Genomic DNA, 26,748 nt, shown 5'->3' on the forward strand with positions numbered 1-26,748 from the left:
TCTTGCCACGCTTCTCATGTGCTCTACAAATAGACCAAAAGAGTCTGGTTTCAACAGTACATACCTTAACACCGATTTCAAACTCTGGCTGCAATATTATCATGATCGTAGAATCACAGGCTAGTTTGGGTTCAAGGGACCTCAAAGCTCATCCAGTTCCAACCCCTGCCACAGACAGGGGCACCTTCCCCTAGAGCAGCTTGCTCCAAGCCCCTGTGTCCAACCTGGCCTTGAACACTGCCAGGGATGGGGCAGCCACAGCTTCTCTGGGCACCCTGTGCCAGTGCCTCAGCACCCTCACAGTGATACAAGATAAGACCAACAAACTTAATGGGAGACAATACTGACCAACAAAATGGTCTTAAAAAGAATAAGCTGCAGATTAAGTTAACTCCAAACTATTGATATGTGGTCGAGACAGATACACAGACCTTTCTGCAGACCCAGGAGTCTGGAGTAAGACCACCCAAATGCATGTTCTGGTTGGAAGCACAGCACCTGGCCTTTCTGTTCAAGATCCAATCCACTTTCATTGGCTCTAAGAGATAGCAGCTGTCCCCAGCAGAACAGCTCATGCATTCTGGTGAATGACCCAAAAATTTCTTCTTGGGACATGCAAACCTAAGGATTCCTGCAGTCAGTCAAACAAGAGGACCATGTATTCTAATTTCCTGTTCCTACCAAGAATGGATACTTGGGAAGAGAGAATAAGACACAACTAAGAGGACATTCCTCTTCAGCACATCCTCCAATCAAGTGGCAATCAGATGCTGAAGAACTGCTTGAGTTGCTCTGAGACTCTTACCAATAAGAGTCTGTACTGGGCAAATCCTCTCTGAATCTGCTTAACCCCCTCTCTGAACCAGTGTCAGTGGCAATGTGCTCTGCAGCCTGACATTTAGGTTTAAAAATATTGTCCTTTTGTTTATTTGAAGCGTGCTGCAGCAGAGCTCTGTGAGAAGGCAACATAGAGCAAGCAAGTGCTGACTTTTGATGTATTAAGCCAGGTTGTAAGAGGCTTGCTGCAAGCTGCTCCAGTGGAAGGTGTCCCTGCCCATGGCAGGGGGTTGGAACTGGATGAACTTTAAGGTCCCTTCCAACACAAACCATTCCACGATTCTATGAATCTGGAAAAGCTGATGGGAGTTTGAGTTGAGGCAAGACCCTAGGATGTTGACAAGCAGTCTGAGCAGAAAAGCAAGCAATGTCCCTGGCCATCACTGCAATTCTGTTTCTCTTCAATGAAGTCTTTCCAGTGGTTTACAGCTGCCACCTGATGAGGATGAAGAGGGTAGCCCTCAGAACAGGAGAGAACTATGCTTTCCAGCTCCGTGGGTCACTCTGAAGCCAAACTCGAGAAAATTAGAGCTGCAGAAGTGTAAGAAATGCTACTTCTGTTTGCGTTCATTCACATTCTTATTGGCTCTCTGCTGAGCTTCAAGGTGAGTTAGGCTTCCAATTGAACGTCTTCTTTACCTTTGGTAAAGTTTCTTCTCATTTGCTCCAAGAGGAAAAAAAATAGCTTATTGTTTCTGGCTATGCTGAAATGATCCACAAGTCATTGTCTTTTTTATTCCAGAATCAGCTAATGCACAGCTCAGCTGCTGAGCTCTGCTTGAAATCTTTCTCTTTTCTAGCCACATACCTGGCAGGGAGGAGAGCACACTGGCAAATGACTTAGCCAAACGAAGAGGACGCAGCAGATATGACTGCTCTGCTGGACATTTGGAAACTCCTTACTTAGGACACAGCACCATCCTCTCCAGAATACTCAGCAACAGATAATCCTGGGAAGATCAAGTTCAAGGAGTCCCCTGCACAAAAGTCTGAAGCAGACTGCTGCTCAGGTAGCATGCAAGAGTTTCTGAAGAAGCTGCCCAAGGAAACTGGAGCTGCCCCATCCCTTCTAACCCAAACAACTTTTGAGATTCTGTGATTCCATGATTCTAAATGATGGGATGGCTGAGGGTCTGCCCCGAGTGGGCAGGACTGGCATAGAATGCAATATTGACACCCAGATCCAACACGTTACTACCAAACCTGACCTGCATTTCCTGCCAAAGGAGGGGAACATGGATCTCCTCTCAGACCTGGAAGCTCAGAGCGAGCCATCTCTACCGGGACAACCAAGTACACCAAGTGACTACCTGAGACTTTATCTAGCTTATTAAAGACCTCAGCGGTGCTGTAACTGTGCAGATCTTCCACATCTCAGTGTCCTCAGTAACTGTTAGCACAGGAATATGTGGCCTACCTACAAAAAAAAGAGGAGCTATCATCAGACATTTAATTAAAATCAGGCAGTAAGAAAAAAATAACTGTAACAGATCTCTCTTGATGAAGTGAATACCTCAGAAGGCTTTACTGCCCACAAAATAGCATGGCCATGAAGTTACTGTTTTCCTCCAGCAAAGGAACAGCAATTGCTTAGACAAATATCCTAGACTTTTGTTCATGGTATGAGTATGGATATGGATTCAGATTTTCAAGACCTTTGAAGGCTGAAGGGATTTATCTTTTTTTGCTACTAGAGATCATCTGAAATATGAAAAGTGTTAATAGCTACAAAAAATTAGGACACTTATATCAACATCCCAGGTAATCTCTACCTACAAGTTCTGTAAGACCTGAGCAGATCTCTGGAGAAAGTTCCTACTTTTTGTGCCAAATTTTAAAATAAACAGTAACTCCCAACCCATCAGACCATTACCATCTCATTCTTGGCTAGTGTCTACACTTGATGACATATACTGAAAGAGCTGAGATGCTTCATAGAACCATAGAATGGTTTCGGTTGAAAGCGACCTTAAAGATCATCTGGTTCCAACCCCTATGTCATGGTTTTCAAATAACAATAATAAAAAAATAAATAATAACAAAAAACAGTAATGCAAGAATCCCACTGCTTTAAGAATCAACTATGATTCAGGAAACACCTTTCAGTGATAAGCCTACTTTGTTCATTGAAAAGAAATGGGGAGCCATGACCCATCTCAAAAAAAAAAAACCCCATGAGGTAAGATCAACAGCAGAGGACTCTTCAGAGATACAAAGAAAGAAAGATGAGGACTCAAACAGTTGGATACCAAGGTTGGAAAAACTCAGAAACACCTCTTTCCAGATTAACCCTCCCTACAACTACCTGACAGGAGGATGGAGCCAGGAGGGGCTGGGCTCTGCTTCCAAGGAACAAGGGATGGGACAAGAGGAACCGGCCTCAAGCTGCACCAGGGCAGGGTTAGATGGAGCTGAGGAACAATTCCTGCCCCAGAGGGTGCTCAGGCATTGGAACAGGCTGCCCAGGGCAGGGCTGCAGGCACCGGCCCTGCGAGGGTTCACACCCCGTGGAGATGAGGCCTCAGTGCCATGGGGCAGTGGTGGCCTTGGCAGTACTGGGAATGGCTCAGGATTTTAAAGGTCTTTTCCAACCTGGTCGATTTAGATAACTGACCAGGGATATGTAAACCCTCTGTGACCTGGAGATTTTACAGCAGCACTCTGTGACTGTCCAAGTCAGCTATAGCTACTGCAGATGTCACTGGTCAACTTCTTCAGCTTGTGCTCTGCAGGCAAGCCTCAGTGAACAGTTGCTTCCTCTCACAAATGTGTTATTGGTTCCCTCAGAGTGCACCCAGCAGTAGCTGTCACTACGTCCCCTTCAGGACAGTCTTCACTATCACATGTGACTGGAACTGCCTATGCAACGGGAACTGGTAGAAAGGGTAAAGAAGGAACTTCCCATAATATCAGCAGCAGCCTTAAGACTCCAGTGATGGCTTTTAACAGCCCCAAAGCCAGAAGATACCAAGTTCACCACTAGATTTTTCTACAGCAGGAGCACCAGCTTAGGGTGCAGGTCTCAAACTTTGTGTAGCTATTTCCAGAATGGAACTAGAGGAACGAGGGGCTCCTAGGAACTAGGGGTTGGAACTGGGTGAGCTTTAAAGGTCCCTTCCAACCCAAACCATTCTATGATTCTACGATAGCAGTCATCCAAATCAAGAAAGTCTGAACTGTCTGAACTCTCCAATACAGAGCAGATGGTACTGCAAAACAGCAGAGTTGTCTGGAATTAGATTTACCAGGAGATTTCCTGCAACACTTCTAAAGGTACTTGACTGTGGAAGCGTGGTTGGCAGGCAAGGGTTACGTTCCCATGGCTGAACTTGGCCAGGGACCAGTTTTGTAAAAGTCAGTGAGAAACCCGGCTCGGTAAAAAACACCAGCTGTGCAGGGGGATAAACTCACCTTGTAGTTAGCAAGTATCTTGAAGGGAGGAATAAGGATGTTAGAAAAAGGGATGTGCCTGTAAATAATAAAACCACAGAAGTTTCCCAAGAATATGTGTGAATAGCAGCCTAGCTCTATATATACCCCAGGCTTAAGCAGAATAAACGGATCACTTTTATCAATCATATTGGTTGTGCTGTGTTCCCTCCGCATCGCGACGACATGGAGTCTCCAACACTTGACAGCATTGCTTGGATGTCAGCACTGGTTGCTGTTAACACAACATCTCTGTATTAGTAGTAAACTCTAAGACAGCCAACAGGAGCATGCTCATCCATCCAGGAGACCATCCTGGCAGCAGCTTGAAACTGCTTGTAGACTCTCATGTCTTTGCATAAGACCAGGATCCCCCCCCAAGCACTAAGCATCAGGGCTTTGCAACAGAGAAAGGAGCATCACATCTAAGTACACTCTAAGTACAACTTGTTTTGTTTACATATGTTAAAACAGAGTCTTAGCAGCAATGCCTGCAGAGCAATAGCTTCTAGAACCAACGGCACTTGAAGATCAAGTCAGAGAGAAACCTCTCCTGTTACTTGTACAGCTTTGTGTCTGTAACATGAATAAGCAACATTTCTTCCAAGGCTCACCACTTGCCACATAACAACATAGGCCCCGCCAAAATAGCATTATACACAGGAGAAGAACTTGGGTGGGTAAAAAACCTTTGGGAATACTAGCTGAAGCACAACAGAAAAGCATGGAGGTGCGCAGCATGTCCAAGCAGCACCTGTTGAAACTGCCCTGATGGTAAGACTGAGAGACAGAAATAGTAGACCTGTAGACCTGGAAGTGGTCAGGAAGAAATGACCTCAGGGTTTCTGCCTGTTGCCCAAACGCTGCAGGAGGGCGTCTGACCAGGCCACAGACTCCCTGGCTCTGGAGGTCCTCAGAAATTAACTGGACGAAGCCCTGAATGACACAGCCTCAAGTCAGCTTTGCTGTGAGCAGAAGGTCAGTTAGACTAGAGACTTCTAGGGGTGCCTTCCAACCTAAATCTGTCTGCGATTCTTTGAATAAACATTACTGCACAAAAGAGAAGACAAGAGGGCAGAATCTCAGAAAGGGTGTATCTTTGAGAGCAAGCCATCTAATTTTTTGGCTTTACAGAGACAAAATACTGGAAGCTCAAGGTAAGCTGTCTCCTTGGCCTGGCTGACAAGTCTCAGAATGCTCTGCAAGGTGCCTGCTGCCAGGTCCCCAAACATGGATCCCAGGGTCGGGATGCTTCACCTCCCATGCAGCTGTACAAACTGGCACTGGGTAAGGCTGTGTTGAACAGACTGATGTCTCACCCAGCCTAGTGACTGACTCTACTCATTCTCTTTATGCTGCCGAGGGCTGAGCAGCAGAACAGGCTTACAGGAAGTGGCCAGGAGACACCCCTGGAGCCCATGGCCAGCAGGACTGGTGAAGATGGTCTCAAGCACTGCCCTTTTCTGACCTATGCTGCCAGCAGATGGAGAAGTTAACACTTAAAACACTACTGAGATTAAAATACGATTCCAGTGAAACCTGACTAGAACAACCTTTGCTAAACTAACAAATTCCTTGTCACAGCTGTAGCCTATTCCATACTTCCCTTGGATTGCTTTACCGATAAGCCTTCCGCACTAGAGGCTTTTGCTAGCACACCTGTGTCCATCAGGGTCGCGCATCCCAGCATCACTGACCACAGAATGTCCCTAAAAGAAATTACACAAGGGGCTTTGCTCCCGAAGGCCATGGATGCAGCCTCAGCCCCTTGTTCTGGATGTGGAGAAATCTGCTGTGACTTACTGTCAAAGCATCCTCCAAAGCAAGGGCACTTGCAGTAAGAGGGATATAAGCAGCTGTGGAGAGAAACAGAGATGGTGCAAACGTCTACGCTGGGGCTGTGAGCTGCAGCTTAGCCATTACAGGCAGCAGCTCTGTAGGCTGTGGCTATTCCTTTAGTAAAGCTGGACTGGCAGTAACAGCTACAATCCTATCACCAGCTTTGGTCCCAGGATAGGCAGGGTTAGACAAGAAAATGCAGATTAAGTTTTCTCAGAGAATGTAGCAGCCCTGAGGGGGAAAGAAGCTACAGCCTAAACCAAGGGGCTGAAGCACAGCAGGAAGAGAAGGCAAGAAGAGCACAAACGAAGCAGCTCTCACCCTCATCAGAAAGAGACTTCAGAAACCATTCCCCAGCATTCAGCTGAGCTTCCTATCCCCCACCATCACCTGACACAGCCCATGGCCAGCACTGCCTCTGTCCACACAAGCGATCTGTGACTGCTATGGTCATTTCTCCTGACAGGCACCCGCCGCAGCCAGCTTCCAGCCTCTCCAGTGCCCACACTCCTGCTTTCAGGGCCAGTCCTGCCTCTGCAGACCCATGGGAGACACTAATTCACCCAGGGCACCTCACTGGCCACCGCCATGCTGCTTACACACAGCCAGAGAGGCTTCAATAGGTTGGGGCTTGGTCTTTCCAGTGGCACCAGCAGCCCTGTAGGGCTGCTCCCTTCTCTCACAGAGCCTGGTCCTCGAGGGCAGCACATGGTGCCCAGCAACCCACAGACTCACTCCAGGCCCTGCCCCGACCCAGAGCCACCATCCCCACACAGGGGGAAGCAGGACAGAGGAGGTGGCCAGGTCAACAGACCTGAAGCTGCACGTTTTCGGAGCTCCATATGCTTCACTACCCCATCTGGTAACAACAGCATTAAGGCTGCATAGCCCAAAGCCTTTGGCCAAGGCGCAGGGAGAAGGTTATCAAGGAAGGTGCTGGGGCAGAGCACCGGGTGGGCACTGCCCCACAGCACAGACAAGGATGGGCTCTAAGGCAGGCGCTCCAGGAGCTCCAGTCAGCCCCATGAAGCCCCGAGCTCGGCGCGTCCCAGCACGGGGTGGGGGTCAGCCCCTCGCAGAGGGGCTGCGTGCGATGGGTGCGGCACCCCAAGGCCCGCACGGGGCCCGCACGCCGCGAGCGCGGATCGGGGGAGGGCTCGGCCCTCCTCTCCCGCAGACGCTGGCGCAGGACCCGTCCGCGGCCGCAGGGCGCCCCCAAACGGTTGCCACCACCGGGGTGGGTGGTGCAAGCCCCGCCCCCTACCGGAGCGATAGGCCCCGCCCCCCCGGGGGGGCAATCCGTCCGGGACCAGCGCCGCACGCGCCTGCCCCGCCCCGCCCCCCCTCCCCCGGGGGCAAAGCGCCGGCGCCCCACGCTCGGGGCTCTATGCCGCCGCTCCAGCTGCCGCCCCGGGCAGCCGCACGGAGGTGCCTGCGACCGGCACCCCTCATACCTGGCACCCAGCGCTGCGCCGCCCGCGCTACCCAGAGCCCGGATTCTGGTCACGGCCCCTTTAAATGGAGGCGCCGCTCGGAGCCCTCAGCGCGCTGCAGCCCGCGGGGGGGGCAGAGGCAAGGCCCTATTGGCTGTACAGAGCGAGGGACGCTTTTCTATTGGTCGCGGCGAAGCCTGGGCTCGCGAGACTCTCTTGCAGGCGGCGGCCTCGGAAACGCGGAGAAGGGAGCCCAGGATTGGCGCCTCAGCCTGCACTCCACCGGGCGGCAGGAAACCCGAAGCGGATCAGCGCGGCGGAGCAGGGCCCCGTGAATAGACAGAGCGGAGTCGAAGGCGGGCAGTGCCCGTACCCCGGCTGGGCACGGCGAGAGGAAGGGACCGTGCGCGGCGGGAGGCGCGGGCCGGAACGGGGTGCCCAGCTCCCCGCCGGTGCCCGCACGGCCACCCGCAAAGTGCGGAGCTGGTGGCGAGTAACAAGATTGCCATCCCACTCCCTCCACCCCCCCCCCCCCCCCCCCCCCCGACTCCCCTTAACCCTATCGCTGCCGCTTCGCACGACCCGGGCCCACTGCCGCGCTGGGGGGGGGGGCCCAGTTCGACCTCGCCGCCACAGCCTCTACCTGCCCGCGGGGGTAGCCGCCCGGCCGCTTTCAGGCGCCGCCACCGCCTCCCCGGAGCTGGAGTCTCCCCGGGGCGGTGAGTGACAGCGCGACTGGGCGGGGCTTCCGCGGGGCCCAGGACGCCGTCCCGCCCCTAGGAGGGGCTGCCCCGGCCACCGCCCCCTCCGGCTCCCCTCCCCCACTCAGGCTCCGCTCCCTTCCCTACCAGTCGCACGCCGCACTCCCCTTCCTCCCGTCCCGCGCTCACGACACCCCCGGCATGGGGTCCTCCGCCCACGGCACTCTCCAACACTCACCCCTCCCCCACCATGCACCCGCGTGCCGGGCCGTGCCTCTCCGGCTTTCGGGGGCTCCACTGCCCCCCGTGGCCGCCCCGCTCCTTCACCCGCCGGGATACAGCCCCGTCCCGATTCCTCGTCCCCTGCGGGGTCCGCGGTGCGCAGCGCCGGGGCCGGGAGGAGAAGTCGGGGCGACCTCCGGGCAGAGGAACCGGCCACGCCGCCGGCCGCACTCGCTCCGGCAGGGCTGCTGTGCCCGGAGAGCCGGCTGGCCACGGGCGCACGGGACACGCCCTGTTACTTGGGGCAGGACGCGGGAGGATTTACTGAAAAGCAGTGAAATCGCCCACGCCGCAACCGCCCCGGGGCCCCGCAGGCCGGCTCTTCCTGTAGAGCCCTGCCTGCCCGCAGCGGGGCAGCACCATCCCGGCCGAGGTGGCTGGCGGGCAAGGGGATGGCACCGGGACGCATGAGGCTGGGCGCGGGGACGGGGCTGGCGCTCGCCCGAGATACGTCGAGCACACCAAAGCCGCGCTTCTGCCGCCGGCCCCGGCACAGAGGGGGGGAAAGGAGGAGAGTACGAGCGCACCACCGCACGCGCTCGGCCCCCGCCTCTGTCTCTTTAAAGCGCGCGGCCCCTGCCGCGCCTGCGGGTGCTCCTGTCACAGTGCGCCTGCGCCGCGCGCCCCGGCGGCTGCTGGGCTCCTTTGTCCCTCGGCTGCCGCGCACCCAAGCCTTGTGCCCGCCGCGCTGATTGGCAGCGCGCGCGACAGGCTGCCGCCGCCGTGGGAGCCAATCGGCTCCACCTGGAGGGCTGATGGGGTGGGATGGTCCCGCCCCTCCTCGCCTTAGAGCTGTGAGTGGCGGCTAGCACTGCCAGTGGCGGCGCGGCCCTGGAGATGGAAGGCCAATGGGAGCTCGGGTGGTGGGCGCTTGGTTAGGTTGCGTGAGTGCTGCTTGCGCGCGCGCTCTCGTCCGCGCCGCTGAGGGGATAGCAGGCCACCATCTGCCGCGGAGCCGGGGTCCGCCGCCAGGTGAGGCCAGACGGCGGCGGGACTTTGGCTCGGCTCCGCTGCGGGCCTGGTGCTTGCAAGCGGCCGTTGCCACCGGGCCTTGCTGCGGCCTGCTCGGGCCGACCCGCCTCTGCATGCGGCCGCTGTGGCTGGCGGGCAGGCCCCGGCGAGGCGGGGCAGAGGTCGGTGGCAGTCGCCTGGAGGCCGCGAGCGAACGAGCGTGTCTACTTTTAGGTGGGGAAGATGCAGGGCAACAAGAGCTTCAACATGGAGAAGCAGAACCACGCTCCGCGGAAGCAGCACCAGCCGCACCCGCCACCGTCCATTCCCGCCAACGGGCAGCAGGCCAACAGCCAGAGTGAGTCCCGGGCCCGCCGCGCCGGGCCGCCCGGCCCTGCTTTGGGTAGGCGTTGAGCGACCGCCCTCGCTGCGTAGCGTAACTTCGGGTCTCGGTCGGCTGCCGGCCCACACGGGTGCGGCGTGTCTTGGCGGAAACTAATGAACTCGCTTTTTCGTTTTAAAACAATAAGCTCTCAGGCCCTCGAGCAAACCGCGCTTGCGTTCGCTGTCCGCTCGCAGCAGTCGGGCTTACCCGTTGCAGGAGGGGGCTTGAATTGCAGCAGGGTTATTTTGGGGGCTTCTTTTGCTTAATGTGTTCAAAGATGGATGCGGGTGCCGTTATGTTTGACTGGGGTTTGTGTATAAGGTTCTTGTGCTCCTGAAACTGGGCAGTGATGTTGAGGTTCCTTTGTCTCAAATTCTCAAGAAAAGCTCGCTTAAAAAAGGAAGTTCAGGAAATCTTTGAACCTCTAACAGTGTTTCTGTAAACGTTGAAAATACGTGATGCCCCCTTTCCCTTGCCTCCGTTTCTTTTTGTAATCCAACCGTAACGGGTGATTTCTCAACACAGGTTTCTTAAGTGCTAGCAAAACGAATCTGCTGTAAAAGTACAGCTATAGGAAGAGTGTTGTTATAGCTATTTGCAGTCACATGTTAAGACTAAATTTTTACATGAGAGAGACCAGCTTTACTTAATATTTCAGCATTCAGATACTGGCTAATACTGAACTAGTGTGCTTCCAGGTTTTTTCTCACCGTGCCCTGTAGCTGTTGGGATACAGAGGAGGTGCTTGTGAGCTGAGGCAGCATCAGTGGCTTCTGGGGCCTTAACTGATCTGGCTTCATAGTTTAGAAGTGTGGCAGTAAGGTATTGCAGTTAGCATTTTCAGGGAAGAAGTGCTTTAGTTATATTAGTTTTTCAAGTTTGGACACTTTCACTGTTCAAACCGAAACAGAGAATTCACATGCGCTTTTGAATGATTCCTTTGGGGGAAAACACAAACCCTGGGCTAGTAAATCCTGCATATTTTTATTAGATGGCTCTGTTAAACAGGCTCCTTATCAGATCATAGAAGATAATAGACAGGGGTGGCAGTCCTGTACTTTCCAGTCAGGTTGGGAACAGTACAACAGAGCAAATGTATTGTGTTATTCTCACAGGGATCAGCTTATAGTGAGGTACTGTATCTCAGATTCCTTTGAGTGAATCTGCTCAAGGCAGGACAGTGACAGTGGTAGAATTCTGCTGTAAGTCCCTCCTAGTGTGCTCACAAGCTCACTTGTGAGCACTCCTGCTAGTGGTGTGACATTCACAGGACAAAACACTTCATGCACCCTGCTTGTGTGAAGTAGATAACTTCTACTGCTCTTCCACAGATAGTACTGTCAGATTGATTTTATTTATTATTTGATTAATTTTATTTGTGTGTGTATGTATGTTAGTCATAGATGTGTGTTTATTCTATGAAAAGAGTTGTCCTTGCCTGTCTTGCATGAGTTGTCTTTGCATGAAAAGCATTTCCTGATAAGTACTATCATGCTTTATAGTCTGAATCAAGCCACTTGTGATCATAGTTTTATTTCATATGTGTGACTGTGAGATGTCCTCCGCAAAGCAAAGGAATTGCATTCTATGGATTGCCATCTGTGTGAGGAGTTTTGATATGCATTCAGGAAAATGGGATACAGGGAGGTAGAGTGATGATAAAGCCTCCTCTGTATCTGGCATGTAACAGATCTTCCAGGATTGTGCTGGACTCTTGCTGAATTAAGGGTTAAAGTTTGTATATGCATGTGGGGATTTCGGAATGTTCCTACAATCTGTCCTGTTTATTAGTGTTAGCTATAGCATCGCTTACTGGATATAGGTTTTGTTCATGAACATTGTGGTTTTTTCTGAGAAATCACCTGTATGGCTGGGGTTTGGGAGATGGGGTTTTTCTCCCCACCATTTTCACCATTCCAGCCTTCTCTCCAGCTTGGAACCCAGGACTCTAGAACCCAAATCCCATCTCACAGAATGACAGCTGCCTCAGATGTTATCTGTGGGCAAAATCTCCTCTTGTTTGCATATTTGTCTGGACATCTGGGCTTGGAGTTTGGTTTGGGGGGTGAGGGAGTTAGGGGCTTCGTTTAATTTAGCGTTTTGTTTGGTGTGGGTGGGGGGAGGGTTGTTTTTTAATTAAAATCTGTTTGCTGGCCAAACTGGTATTTCTGTAATTGCTAGGGTTGTAACAGCAAAGTCCTGTATTGGGTCTACAGTAGATTTTGTTGTGGGCCAATCATCTTGACCAGATCTCCAAAAGTTGGGTGAAATATCTTTATTTTGAGCTGCAGTGTTGTCCTTTTCTCCAGTTCTAAGTTGTCTTGTCTGTGTCTAATGAGCATTGAGGTCCAAGTACATGTTTTCTTTTAAAAGAATACAGACCTGTTCTGAAATCAGATCCCTTTGTTGCTGTAGAGATTGCTGGAGAGGTTTGAGACTGAAGTGAATGGATGTTGTTGCCTGTGTTTCTGTGTTCACTCTGATGAAACCTAATAGAATTTATCCCCCCAACTGTAGAGCAGCTGTGTACCTTATTCCCCTCAGATGAAGGCCTGACTATTGATCTGAAGAACTTCCGGAAACCTGGTGAAAAGACCTTCACCCAAAGAAGCCGCCTGTTTGTGGGGAATCTGCCCCCTGATATTACAGAGGAAGAGATGAGAAAGTTATTTGAGAAGTACGGCAAAGCAGGTGAAGTCTTCATCCACAAGGATAAAGGCTTTGGCTTTATCAGGCTGGTGAGTGACATGCTACCTTTGGGGTGTTTTGTGGCAGTGACTTGTGTTGGAGGAGTGTAGCTAATTGAAATGTTCAGCTAGCTTGCTAGTTGAGCCTCCTGTCGATTTTAGTAACGTGGAATATGGGATCAGCTCCTGCAAGTGGTTTGTCTAGATCTTGTTATGAAAAGGAATGTGAATTCAGGCAGTTTGTGGCAGGATTTATAAAGTTTATTTATTAAGGATTTATCTGATTAAGTTATTCTGAAGTCAGCTGGTACAAAACAGAAGGAAGACATGAGTGGGATGCTGTTATAGACAAGGTGACTTCCATATTCTGGAAGGGCTGATCATGGAACTTCTATGGATATAGGAGGTCACGCAGTATTACTGGAGTGGTGAATGCTCTTGAAGTAGGGGATCTCTAGGTGATCACATAGAAGTGTAGCTCGGAGGTAGGTAGCAACCAACATAAAGTTGACTTCTTGGACTTTATTGGATCATGTACTACCTTTTTGAAAGTCTCGAGGTGAGTGGATGAAACATAAGGTTCCCACACCAAAGTGGGCACTTTGCTGTAGTGTAGTTGCCTGATGGTGACTTAAATGAGTGGAAGTGCATGGAACTGGCATAGGGTGTTTTTTTGTGGGTTGGCATACAATCAGCCTTTCCTTTTACAGTTTCTAGACTTGGCTAATAGTTCGATTGTTGGATTTTATTATTTTTTTTCTAATCTTTTAAGAAGAATCCTGCTTTGTAGCCTCAATGTAGTTATGGCTGATACATAATGATCATTTAACTGTTTACTTAGTTTGTACTGGCTGCTGTATTAAGTTTATGGTGATGCAGTTCCCTGCCCTACTCTGCTCATACCTATTCAGGTAGAGTAACTGATGATAGATAACAGCTATGGTTTGTTAGAGCACTTTTTACCATAGTGTGGGAAGGTTGGTTGTTCCTCTCTGTGAATTACTTGATCAGGAGAAATACGCTTGTTCTGACACTGGCTGATTCTGTACTGCATTGAGAGTTTTCACGATAACTTCTTTTATCTTCAGGAAACTCGCACTCTGGCAGAGATTGCAAAGGTGGAACTAGACAACATGCCTCTACGTGGGAAGCAGCTAAGAGTGCGTTTTGCATGCCACAGTGCATCACTGACAGTCAGGAACCTGCCTCAGTTTGTGTCCAATGAGCTCCTGGAGGAAGCCTTCTCAGTGTTTGGCCAGGTGGAAAGGGCTGTGGTTATTGTGGATGACAGAGGACGATCCTCTGGGAAAGGCATTGTGGAGTTCTCAGGGAAGCCTGCTGCTAGGAAAGCCCTGGATAGATGTAGCGATGGGTCTTTCCTGCTAACTACGTAAGTATGGAGGGTGAGAAGTTTTACACTTTCATGTGTACAGGTTGGGGGGTGGCATTGTCTTGTGAGCAATGTTTCTTGACACCAGAGCAGGACAGATGGGGAGGAGGTGGGAGATGGTTTTCCCAGGGAGAGTTTTACTGAGCTTCCAACAAGAGTGAGTCTGCTGAAGCTCAGGTCTGAAAACTTTATTCTGGGAAGCTGCTAGTGGGGTAAATGCATGAAACTTATCGACAAGCTCTTTCTTTCTAGATAAAGCCTTTTTAGGGTAGTTAAAGCAGCATTTAAGAAGCAGGAGCTATTTCAGAGACCATCCATATAATTTGTTAGAAATTAAGCTCAAGTGTGTTACTTCTGAACTCTGGGTCGCTTCAGAAGGCAAGTCTTGGGATGGGACTCCACTCAGCAGCAGGCACTACTGGTATGGAATGCTGATCTGCCACTGTGAGCATGGGATCTGTCAGAGGAGGTGGCCAGGTAGATTGTTTGGGTTTTTCACCATAATAAGCTTTGTTGCCTAATGATTGAAGACCAAGGAAAAAAAGCTTGCTGTTGCATAATTATGTTAACTTGCTCAAGTAACTGACTAATTCTAGGTGCATTCCGCAGCATATGGCTTGTTGCTCTAACTCAAGAGGCATTTTTTCAATCTCTTGGAAATAAAATTACCGTATATTTTGTATGACTACACCTAGAATTTATGAAAAGAATACCTCCTGAAATTGGGGCTATATCCCTCATTTCTAAAATAACTTTATAAGTTTTGTACTTCTCACTTCTCTCCTTGTTCTTGGAAGCCTGCATATGGCAGAATCATACACCCATGCACAACACATTCTGTTTCAAGGAGCAGATGTTGGGTTTTGTTGGTTTTAGGGCGCTGGGGTTTGGTTTGGTTTTGGTGCTTGGGTGCATTGGTGCATTGTGGATCTTCAGATGAGGAGAGAGATTTTAGCCTCTGTCCTGCCTTCCTGCTGGAGTCTGGCCACTGGAGCTTCCTCAGCTATGACAAGTGGGGTTGAGGGGCTAATGAGAAGCTGCAGTGCTGCTGTGCTGAGAATGAGCAGTGTCAGTGCTGTGGTGGGGAGTTAATTCAGAGATTGGGAACAGTTCTGTTAAATACTTTCTTCTTCATGCAGAAACCAGGAGGACAGAAGCACATGTGTGCAGTGTTTGTGTTGTGAAGTGCACCAGGGGACTTCTTAGGGAGGGGGGAAGGGAATTCAGACAGGGCCCAACAGGTACTTAAGGGCACTGCTGCTTGGCAATAAAGGCACATAGTCGTCTCGCAGGATAGTATATCTGAATGGTACAGCCAACAGTCTCCAGTGAGGAGAGTGTAGTTACTCTTTGCTTTATTTAGGCAGCTATAAAAAGGCACACAAAGACTTTTGCAGCCCATGGTTGGCCACGTAGCAAGAGAAGAAAGGGGAAAAAAAAACCGCACATTCTAGGGACTACAAGACTTCATACTCAGTAGATCCTACTGGAGCATGTCAGGTTTTAGTTATACTGTTAATTTGAACCAGTAACTGCAAATATTCTTACAGTACAATTTTGGTTTGGGTTCAACAAGGATTTTGATTAACAGTTCAACTCCCATTCTAGAAAGAAAGAAAAAAGTGTTAATTGATTTCTGGTTTCGGTTTGATTGAGATCCCCAGCTGCTCTGAATTTCTTTGGGAGTGCTAAAGGCACTCTTACACAAGTTCAGACACAGTACTTTTCTTACAGGCTGCAAGTTTTCCTACACTGCAAGCTCCCTGAATTTTCTTAAAAGCATGTAATCTTTTCTTTACAGATTCCCTCGCCCTGTCACTGTGGAGCCCATGGATCAGTATGATGATGAAGAGGGACTGCCAGAGAAACTAGTCATTAAAAACCAGCAATATCACAAGTATGTGCCTGCCATGTTTCAGGAGATGAGATTACCTGTGGACTAGGGCACTGAATAGTGTTGCAGTTGTCAGAGGGTGGCTTGTCAGTGCTCTAAAGGTCGTCCTTGTTTCTGTAAATGTGACCTGACTCTGGGAAGAGAACTGTGTACTCTGTTCTCTTGCCATGGTTAGCTGAAAGCAAGCAGTGGGTTTGGATCCACACTGCTGGACAAGACTGGCAGCCTCCACATGTCTGTTTCAGTTCTTGAAATAAAAATTTGGGTTAGTTTGAGATAACATGAGATCCCCTTGCTCAGATGAGAAGCTGATGCTGGGGAGACACCCTTCATTAGGCACTGCAGTGACAGAACAAGGGGTAATGGGTTAAAACCTAAACAGGGGAAGTTTAGATTGGATATAAGGAGGAAATTCTTTCCTGTTAGGGTGGTGAGGCACTGGAATGGGTTGCCCAGGGAGGTTGGGAATGCTCCATTCCTGGCAGTATTCAAGGCCAGGTTGGACGAAGCCTTGGGTGAGATAGTTTAGTGTGAGGTGTCCCTGCCCATGGTAGGACGGTTGGAACTAGATGATCTTAAGGTCCTTTCCAACCCTAACTATTCTATGATTCTGTGAAGAAAAGATTTAAGTTATGTGCTCTTAAGTATTATGGAAAGTCTGCAGAAGAAACGTATATGAACCCACAGTGAAAATTTAAGGAATGATGTGAATAGCATTAGGGGATTGTAGAGCTATTTATGTATAAGGCCATGGTCTTTGAAGGCTTCCCAGTATAAGTTGGTATCATGTGATCCAGGTGGGAATTAGTAAACAGTGTGAGGTCATGAATTTTTTGGGTAAGAAAGACTATGGAGCTTCAGAAGCTGAGAGGCTGCATTAGGTATAGTCATGTGCTTCAGGTTCAGGGATTGCAGAGATTAGTGAAATACACACATTTGGGCAGTGCTTGTTTCAGAGGTGGATCTATCCATAAGATACAGAGCAGGAGCAAAGGCTGTTTCTTTCCAGTGTATTTCTAAATACTTTTTTGTGTCTTACAAAAGTAGTGCCATTGCTTATTATGAAGGAGAGCAGGACAGCTTCCATGTATAAGGAATTCTGCAGGAGGATTCTGCCAAAGCTTCTCTGTTCAATAAGCTGATTCCTGAGGAGCAGACAACAGGCATAGCTATTTGTGAGAAAAAGAAGACAAAGTGGTTCCTTACTTGTTTTGCTAATAAATGTTTTTCTGACTGTTAAAAGGATCTGCCATTCATTTAACACACAAGTGTGTTTTTCTTGGTTCCTCCTTGCTCTGTTGAAGCGTTCACTAGCTCTTCCTTGCTTCACAGGGAGCGTGAGCAGCCTCCTCGGTTTGCACAGCCTGGCAGCTTTGAATATGAATATGCCATGCGTTGGAAGGCTCTAATAGAAATGGAGAAACAGCAGCAAGAGCAAGTAGACCGCAACATCAAGGAAGCTCGAGAGAAGCTGGAAATGGAAATGGAAGCAGCTCGCCATGAGCACCAGGTTATGCTCATGCGGCAAGGTATCAGTCCAAGACAAATACAGTATCAGAATATGGCCTTGCAACATCCAGGGGTGGTACCTTTGTAGACTGACTAGAGTGCACTGAAGTTGAGCCAAGTTGAGCTGCTTGACTTGTAACCAAGCATGATGTGGCAAACAAGTGGAGAGATGTATTGTGCTGCTGGAGGCTCTGTTACCTTACTCTCATGTGTGTTATGGTTCTAGTTCAGGAACTTGTTAAGAGGTGGCATAGGAGATGAGTTTGGGTTCTTTACTTGTTGTCCCTTACAGATTTAATGAGACGCCAGGAAGAGCTGAGGAGAATGGAGGAATTGCATAACCAAGAAGTACAAAAACGTAAACAGTTGGAACTCAGGTAAGGGGGTAGGTTATGGGCTGTGAACCCATAATATTATGGAATAAAATGCTTCTTCAGTGCACCTAATTGTTCAGTGTAACAATTTAATTATTACCTAAAATGTAACTGTTGGTTTGGACCTTTTTGTTCACAAGGGGACTATACAGGTAGTTTAAGATGGAAGAGTTAGGAGTTTTTTCCGCTGATTATTATTTGGGTTTTTTTACAGTTCTACGTCTCAGTTTAGCTCCTTGACAGAGCAGATAGAAAAATCAGAATCAGTGCAGTGATTCAGTGGATTCAGTGCTGCAGGTTGGAAAACCCTGTTCTAGCATCTATCTCTTCATTTGAGGGATAACTTAGTCCCAGAGATTTCTCTTACCATTCCAGCTCTTTCGTATCTCAGGCTTATTTTGAGAAGCTCCAGGAAGATCTTCAGACTACTTCTGTAATAGAAGGGTCTTGAGAACTGTTTGGCTTGAATGCATTATGTTGCATGTTGTCGGCATGTATTTGGGAGATGCTGTGTACATAGAATCGTTTAGGTTGGAAAAGACTTTTAAGATCAAGTCCAACTGTAAACCTAACTCTGCCAAGTCCATAAGTAAACCATGTCTATAAGTGCCACATCTATACATCTTCTATATACCTCCAGGGTTGGTGACTCCACCACTGCCTGGGGGAGCCTGTTCCAGTGCTTGAGAACCCTTTCAGGGAAGAAATTGTTCCTAATACCCAATTTAAACTTCCCGTGGTGTCACTTGAGGTTGATACCTCTTGTCCTGTCACTTGATACTTGGGAAAAGAGACCAACCCTCACCTCACTACAGCCTCCTTTCAGGTTGTTGTACCAATAAGGTTGCCCCTCAGCCCCCTTTTCTTCAGACTAAACCACTCCAGTTCCCTCAGCAATTCCTCATGAGAGATACTCCCGGGTGTGTCCATACTGTTTTTATAACGAACTCCTTAAAATGAAAAGTGTTGGAAATGTGCACAAACATGCACATACATGGAAAAAGGGAAATACAGCCCCCATTTTCAAGAAGGGGAAAATGGATGACCCGGGGAATTACAGATGAGTCAGTCTCACCTCTGTGCCTGGCAAAATCTTGGAGCAGATTCTCCTGGAAGGCATGCTAAGGCATGTGAAAGACAACAAGGTGCTTGGTGACAGCCAGCATGGCTTCAGTAAGGGGAAATCCTGCCTGACCAATTTGGTGGCCTTCTATGATGGGGCTACAGAACTGATGGACAGGGGTAGATCAGCTGATGTCATCTACCTGGACTTGTGCAAAGCGTTCGACACTGTCCCACACGACATTCTTGTCTCTGAATTGGAGATACATCAATTTGATGGATGGACCACTGAGTGGATAAAGAACTGGCTGGATGGCTGCACGCAAAGAGTTCTAGTCAATGGCTCAATGTCCAGCTGGAGACCAGTAACGAGTGGTGTCCCTCAGGGATTGGTGTTCGGACCGATCTTGTTTAACATCTTTGTCGCTGACGTGGACAGTGGGATTGAGAGCACCCTCAGCAAGTTTGCTGATGACACCAAGCTGTGTGATTCAGTTGATATGCTGGAGGGAAGGAATGCCATCCAGAGGGACCTCAACATGCTTGTAAGGAGGGCTGATGCCAACCTCTTGAAGTTTAACCATGACAAGTGCAAGGTCCTGCACCTCGGTCAGAGCAATCCCAGGCACAGCTACAGGCTGGGCAGAGAAGAGATTCAGAGCAGCCCTGAGGAGAAGGACTTGGGAGTGCTGGGCAATGAGAAAATGAACATGGGCCGGCTTCAGTGTGCGCTCACAGCCCAGAAAGCAACCCTATCCTGGGCTGCATCAAAAGGAGCGTGACCAGCAGTTTGAAGGAGGTGATCCTGCCCCTCTACTCTGCTCTCATGAGATCTCACTGGGAGTACTGTGTACAATTCTGGTGTCCTCAACATAAAAAGGACATGGAACTGTTGGAACAAGTCCAGAGGAGGCTACGAGGATGCTCAGGGACTGGAGCACCTCCTATATGAAGACAGGCTGAGAAAGTTGGGGCTGTTATGCCTGGAAAAGAGAAGGCTGCGTGGAGACCTCACAGCAGCCTTCCAGTATCTGAAGTGGGGCTATAGGCATGCTGGGGAAGGACTCTTCATTAGGCACTGTAGTGACAGGACAAGGGGTAACAGGTTTAAACTTAAACAGGGGAAGTTTAGATTGGATATCAGGAAGAAATTCTTTACTGTAAGGGTGGTGAGGCACTGGAGTGGGTTGCCCAGGGAGGTTGTGAATGCTCCATCCCTGGTGGTGTTCAAGGCCAGGTTGGGCAGAGGCTTGGGTGGCATGATTTAGTGTGAGGTGTCCCTGCCCATGGCAGGACAGTTTGAACTAGATGATCTTAAGGTCCTTTCCAACCCTAACTATTCTCTCATTATAAGGTACCTAATATTTTACAGCCTCGGCAAAATAATGTTCTTAAAGTTGTATATTTCCAAAAAAGACCAATTGGGCAGCACTGCAATGCTGTGATACAAATGGTTGGTCTGTATTGTACTGAGTATTCTTGGACCTTTTTTACAGGCAAGAGGAAGAACGCAGGCGCCGTGAGGAGGAAATGAGAAGGCAGCAAGAAGAGATGATGAGACGCCAGCAGGAAGGCTTTAAAGGGAATTTTGCTGATGCGGTATGAGTGCTTCTACCTTCCCATTACATCTGGACACTGACATTAGGGTTTTGCCCTTCCACAGCACAGGGTTTTCTGTGAATGCTTAATTTGTTGCTTGCTAGACTCTACGCTTTTAGTGTATTCTGCTCTAAATTATTGGCTCCCTCCAGTCTTAATACAGCTTAGTCTGCGGAATACAAATACCCCAGTTACTGTCCCACTGCTGTTCATGTAGGGCCCTTATTGCTGTCTTGCTGTTCAGAAGAATATATGCTAACTGATTTTATTCAAACAGTAACAAAGATGTACTGTCTTGAAGGATCACTGCAGAACCCTGTTACGATCATATGGCCAGTTATATCTGTAATCTGCAGTCTGCCTTAGTCATGCTCAGATGAAATGATTCGAGCTTGAAGTACTGCTGCTGCAGGCATGATAATTGCTTGTAGTTGGTCAAGTATTTTCTTGTAATCTAACATGTGTGGTACCTGCCTTTTAATAGTAGTATCTCTAGTACTGTAAAGAGCAATGCATGTCCAGTCCCAGCAAGTTTCTGTTGTGGAGGCAGCTGAAGTGCTGTTGAGGTGGTATAATGGCATGGAGGCAACTGGGTGGCAGTGTTCTTGTATCCTCATGCAATATTTAGATATTTTCCTCAGGGGTCAATTTATGTCAAACCAAGAGAGCCAAAACCATGTAACTTGCCAAATATGTGAACATTAGCCTGTGTAGCAGAACTCCTGGTTTCTCTAGGTAATAGTGCCTTGTATGCTAAATAGTGGCACTGAGACTACAGGTGAAGTGAAATCTGTTTTTTAGTTCCCACTATGGAAAAAGTAGTACCCTCAGTGAAGTGAGGAGGTGCTCCTAATTTCGCAGTGGGGGAGAGCTGTTGTGTGTCCTGTGCTCTATTAGTAAATGAGAAACTGAACTCGCTAACTGGTGTTTTAATGCAAGTGACCCACTGCTGTGTCTTTATGTAAGCTTGCATTCCTTTCAACTGGAAAAGTTTCTTAGCTATGCTGAGAAAGTAGCAAAACTAACCCATCTCATGTGTTACTGCTGCTCAGTAGATCTTCCCATCCAGATACCAGATACCTCTTAATGCTGCTCTTTGGCAAAGTCTGCATGCACAGCTTTGCTGCTGGATGTTTTACCATGATTGTGAAAACCAGTCCTTTAGAATGAGATTATTTTAAATAAGACCTGTGTGTTAAGCAGTTACAGTGTGAAGGTACCTCAGATCCTCTTTTTCTTGATTAACCTTGGGAATGACTTTTCTACAGTTTCAGCAGCAAACCTCAGAACTCACTAAACTTGGGTAATTACTTTTTTTTTTTTTTAAGCCTGAATTTTTATCATTTGAAATAAGTGTCTCTTTTTCCAGAGAGAGCCACCAGACATGCGGATGGGACAGATGAGTATGGGAGGTAAGAGTATTCTCTGTTCTATGCATGTTCCTTTTTTCCTTTACAAAATCTGTACAATTTTGGAGTAGTCTTATTTTATTGGCTTTTATTTAGAAACTCAGTTGTACTAATCTTCCAGTTCAGTAACAGGCAGTGTTCACATGACAGCAAACCACAAAAATCTGGGTTTGGGGCACTGCTGTAAGTCATGAAAGACTCAGTTCAGTAAGCAAAAGACTTCGTTGACATTGCCACTGAACCCATAATGTGCTTCAGAAATTTGTACTGATACAGAGCTGGTAAGACGCATCATGCTAGACTGTGAGCCCAGGAAATAATCTTGATTACTGTACTTCCATATTTGGACTACATGGTTCAGGCCATGTGTACAGGAGCAAGTGAAGAGGCTTAGTGGTTACTGAAGGTGGTGAGTGTTAAAGCCTGCTGTAGTTTCAGATAATTTCAGATAATACTGGAATGCAAGATTGGTTTGACTTGACCTCGTGATGCAAAGCTAGCTAATGGACTAGGCCTCTGTCCCTGAATATAGCACTACATGGAGCTTACACAGTGCTTGCACGGTGTTTTGCGGCTCTGGAGTGATGAGTAGACCCCAGTCACTGCGTCTGCCAGGACTGTTCTTCAGTCATCTTTTTCCAGGTACCATTGGCATGAACAATAGGGGAGCCATGGGTGGTACCAATGTCCCAGCTGCTGCACCTCCTGCGACTGGTCCTGGAGCTATGATACCTGATGGAGCCATGGGAATGGTAATGTATCTCCATCTGATTTTGTGCACACCTTTTAAATGCAGATTGTTTTCATTATTAAGCAATGAAAATAACTATGCTGCTGAAGTTGAGCTCGTTTGTCTGACTAGACCTGTTGCTTAACTCCTACTGAAGTCTTGAAGTTAATCTTGCCTAGGTCCTGGCTGGTGAGTTTTCAGAAGATTGTACCAAATCTAATAACTACTTACAGTCTTAGCAATAATATATGGTTACTTTTTTAAAAGGCATAATGGAAAGCACTTTGTTGAATGTGTGTTTTGAGAGTAGGTTCTTGCAGGCATAAAGCCAGGCTGTCAGGACCAGTTTTAAAAACAATTCTCTCCTATGCTGGTAGGCTAAAATGAGTATGGTAATAGCGAGTGTGCTCAAATGAGTTCAGCTTGTTTGCTTAGGAGGTAAAGAGCAAATAATCAGTGGAGGTTATGCTTATTTATTTGCCTTTTTAAATTTACATATTTAGCTTTAAGCTTTACTGCAGAGCTGTACAATAGTCCATGGCTTCTGTGGCATCTGTCATTCTTCTTTGTAATACAGAACATCAGTCCTCTCCCAGTGTCAGCACTCCCAGACAGCGGCAGTACCACCAGCAGTCAGGTTTGTCCAGAAAGGAATCTTCCTTTAGCAGTTTGTATCAACTGGTCTAATGAACAATTCCCCTGCAAACCTGACTTCTTGATCCTATCATGAATGCTACATTAGGGATTTTTTTTGTTATTTTTTTTTTTCCATGAATAACAGCTTTATTTAGCTATAAGCTTTTGTACCTAAGTGGTGGGGACACTAGAGTGGCTGAGGTGAAGAAAACGTGTACTACCCAAGGAAATTAAGGGGGAAGATGAAGAGAGGAATTGAAAGGGGAGGTAGTTCAGATCAGTATAATGAAATAATACAGTATTTCCGAAAAGCAGTAAGCTGTTTCTCTAGTGGACAAAAATATGTGCACTCTTCTTAGAAACTATCCTGGCCATGTGCTTGTTTGTAGGAGTTACTGGGCCATTGAATTCCAGCTTTTTACTCAGGTAGGGAGCATTTACTTTGCGTGTTTGCTCCAGCTGCTTGGAGTGATTGCAGTGTCCTTTCCTGTGGTGTATCCACAGGAGAAGTTCATGATTTTTCAGAATTTTTCATCTGTAGGGAGGGGAAAAAGGTAGGAGTGCTGTATTACTGCTAATGCCTCATCTGCACTGCTGGTGAAGTGAGCATTGAGAATCCCTGGGGACCTTCCCATCGATCGTTTCACTGAAGTTTGGGCAGCCAATGCCATGGAGTCATCTACAGTATTAATACTAATTATGATGTGAATATATGTATATCACATAACACTGCATATTTATGTACCACTGCTGTAAATCTGTGGACAAAGAATACATGGAACCCAGGAGCCTGCTGTAAAACAGCTCTCCTCTGTGAAGTCACTTAGCCCCAGTCTGGGGGAAGGAAGAGGCAGTGGTTGCCTTTAGAGCCTTCCCCAGAGGAAGTATGATGTCCACCATGAGGACATTCAAGCGGTGGAGCAAGCTGCCCAGGGAGGTTGTGCAGTCCTCATCCTTGCATGTTTACAAGTCTGATTGGATAAAGCTGTGGCTAACCGGGTCTGATCTTGCAGCTGACTCCACTTTTGAGGAGGAGGTTGGACCAGAGACCTCGTGACATACCTTCCAACCCGAATTATGTTTTGATCACCTCCCTGCTGGAAGCAAGAGTCTGTGCAATGGCACTAACCCAGCTGGGAAAATGGAGAGCCAAAGGAATGGAAATAGCAGGATAGGATTAGAGTACAGACTTATTTTGGAATTGGAATATTGTGTGCACCTGGGTTGTGGTAGTGCTGTAGGATTGGTATATTGCCCCCTTTGCATTCTATTTGGGTGAAGGAATATGATTGGAATGTGAAGTCTTGCTTGCCCAGGCTGCATTACTCACACACTCCACTAGTCTTTGAGATAGTGCAATGTATTCCAGTGTGCTTGGCTACAGGTTATGGAGTGAAAGAGACTTGGTCCTGCCAGTCCAGTTTTAGGGCATGGGGGCTCTTTTATGAGCTGAAGTTCTGTAGCAAGGTCAGCTGGAATTGTGAAATCCTGGTAAAATCTGAATCAGCTCAAATGGTGTTTAACTGCCCATTGTTCCTTGTTTTTCTTCTCTGCCTCTTCTGCATTTGTCCTCATCACAAGACTCCACCACCACCTGCAGACCGCTTTGGCCAGAGCGGCGGGATGGAGGGCCTCGGAGCAATGGGAGGGAATCCACCTGCCTTCAACAGAGGAAATCCAGGAGCTGATTTTGGTTCTAACAAGCGTCGTAGATACTAACAGGATTAAGCTACTCCTGCACACACCCCAAAAAGGAAAGGAATCCTGGCAGGCCACACAGGGCTCAACTCAAGGGGGGAGGGTGATGATATTAAAAATAGTTAATTAGGGCCTGTTTTGGTAAAGCCACTCTCGGCCAAGGGGGGTGCAGTCTGACTGGTGAAGGTTTTAGAAGAATTCATGTGGTGCATTCCTATAATTTCAATGTGAAAAATGGATTCTGGGAGGCTGCCATGGTCGTTAAGCCAGTAAAATCCAGCAAGGACCCTCATGCCTTGACCATTCCAGGTTTCCTGTTTGCAGCTGGAGTCCTGAGGCTAAACTAGATAAAAATTGCAGTGTCTTGGCATTTTTTTGTGTAGTGTACCTTGCTGAAGAGCACAGGGAAGTTTCTGGAGAATTAGGGCAGCATCTGGGTACTTTGCAGCTCCCATGATTCTGTAAATTGATATAGCTCCAAATGATCCATCATGTAGTTAATTGGGGAAGATTTTATGTTTGGGGTTATTTTGTTCTGTTTCTTTTTCTTCTAACTTGTAGTTACTCCTTTATCTGGACCATCTGTTTCTTTAAAGTAGTTGACTGTCATGTGCAGCCGGAATGGCTGTGGGAGGCTTTTCTTTGGATGGATTTTTTTTTTATAACGTGTTGTATTGCTGTTCATTTTTACTGGTAGTAAAGTACAATCTATTGGACAAAGATACTGTATCTCTTGCTGAAGATTTAACTAAAACAAATGTTTGTATAGTCTTAACCTTGCCTGTCTTTTGTGTAGAAGTACTACAAGATTTTTCATTTAGTGTAAACTGTTTGAACACAAGTTGTAATTGTTCCACTAAGGAGTCTGAGGAATGTTACAGGAATGCATTATTAAAGTGGATTTTAAGCCTTTTTATCTGGTGCCTTCTGAGTGTTTCATTTGTTTTTAATAAAAATGTATCCACATGGATTGGAATAAACCATGCTTCAGGTTATGGTGCAAAAGTTGTTATCACATAGCTCTGACAAGAGGTTGTTTAACCTGTGAGTTGATTCACAGAATCCCAGCCTGGTTTGTGTTGAAGGGACCTTAAAGCTCCTCCAGCTCCAACCCCTGCCACGGGCAGGGACCCCTTCCACTGGAGCAGCTTGCTCCAAGCCCCTGTGTCCAACCTGGCCTTGAGCACTGCCAGGGATGGGGCAGCCACAGCTTCTCTGGGCACCCTGTGCCAGCGCCTCAGCACCCTCACAGGGAAAAGCTGAGCTTCAGCCTCTGCACAGAAGGAAACACTCCCCTCTCCACGCTGTTCCAGACCGCTGGCTGTTACGGAGTTGCGGACTGATGAGGTATTTTGACTATCATGGCCAGGAAACCCTTGCTTTTTACTGTCATATCCAGTCAGCTTGTTTAAAATGCATTTGCGCAGAATCAGTTCGTACCAAACCAAGGGCTGACGAGCAGTCTGGGTTTTTTAATTTTGCTGAGTCACCTCCATGCCAGAGGTAGCCAAAAAGAGAGGAACAGAGCAGGGAGCTCAGCCAGGCTCCCGCTGCCTTCAGGACACTTTCCCTGCCCATTCTGCTCTAACTGAGCTAATAATGACCATGTTTTATGGTCACAGGGCCCTCCAAAGTAAAACCTGTAAACCCCCACGTTTCCCACCAGTTCAGGCTGTTCCAGGTAACAGGTTTTTATTACAGATGCGAGCTAATGATGAGAAAACTGTATCTTTAGAGTAAACTGAGCTCTTCATTTTGGGCTGGTTCCTGTTGATGACCAAAGTGTGCTTTGTGATGTGTTTTCAGAGCAAATGGGCTCCTTTAGTAGCTCAGCTCTGAAGAGATGACGTTTTCTCTGGAAGCAAGGCAGTGCCTGAGCTACAGGGAGAACATTCTCATCAAC

General features: G+C 47.9%; 2 protein-coding genes across 8 annotated transcripts in view; one reads left to right on the forward strand and one right to left on the reverse strand.

Annotated features, from left to right (window-relative positions):
- ZMYM3 (zinc finger MYM-type containing 3) overlaps positions 1 to 8,363 on the reverse strand; it is a 33,559-nt gene extending 25,196 nt beyond the window's left edge. Inside the window, exon 1 of one of the 4 annotated variants that reach the window (XM_061353302.1) lies at positions 8,182 to 8,354. The gene's annotated coding sequence lies outside the window, so the exon portion shown is untranslated. Of the gene's footprint in view, positions 1 to 7,559; positions 8,028 to 8,181 lie in introns of those variants that run through there. The other 3 variants (XM_061353305.1, XM_061353303.1, XM_061353307.1) reach the window with 3 other exon arrangements.
- Positions 8,364 to 9,292: 929 nt separating this feature from the next.
- Positions 9,293 to 25,761, forward strand: NONO (non-POU domain containing octamer binding). Of its 4 annotated transcripts, none has more exons than XM_061353311.1 (11): positions 9,293 to 9,493; positions 9,707 to 9,875; positions 12,375 to 12,595; positions 13,633 to 13,934; positions 15,736 to 15,831; positions 17,161 to 17,357; positions 17,630 to 17,714; positions 20,270 to 20,372; positions 21,742 to 21,784; positions 22,424 to 22,533; positions 24,729 to 25,761. In XM_061353311.1, the coding sequence occupies exons 2-11, from the start codon at positions 9,716 to 9,718 to the stop codon at positions 24,864 to 24,866; spliced, it is 1,455 nt and encodes a 484-aa protein (XP_061209295.1). In that variant the 5' UTR covers positions 9,293 to 9,493; positions 9,707 to 9,715; the 3' UTR covers positions 24,867 to 25,761. The 4 variants fall into 4 exon arrangements, with proteins under 4 accessions (XP_061209295.1, XP_061209297.1, XP_061209296.1 ...); XM_061353313.1 differs by having other exon boundaries at positions 9,314 to 9,493; positions 9,707 to 9,830; XM_061353312.1 differs by having other exon boundaries at positions 9,326 to 9,493; positions 12,402 to 12,595.
- The last annotated feature ends 987 nt before the right edge of the window (positions 25,762 to 26,748 follow it).

This window comes from Neopsephotus bourkii, unplaced genomic scaffold, assembly GCF_033783945.1.
Source record: "Neopsephotus bourkii isolate Nb327-2 ecotype Australia unplaced genomic scaffold, CSIRO-AGI_Nbou_v1 NB_668, whole genome shotgun sequence".
Lineage (NCBI taxonomy): Eukaryota > Metazoa > Chordata > Aves > Psittaciformes > Psittacidae > Neopsephotus > Neopsephotus bourkii.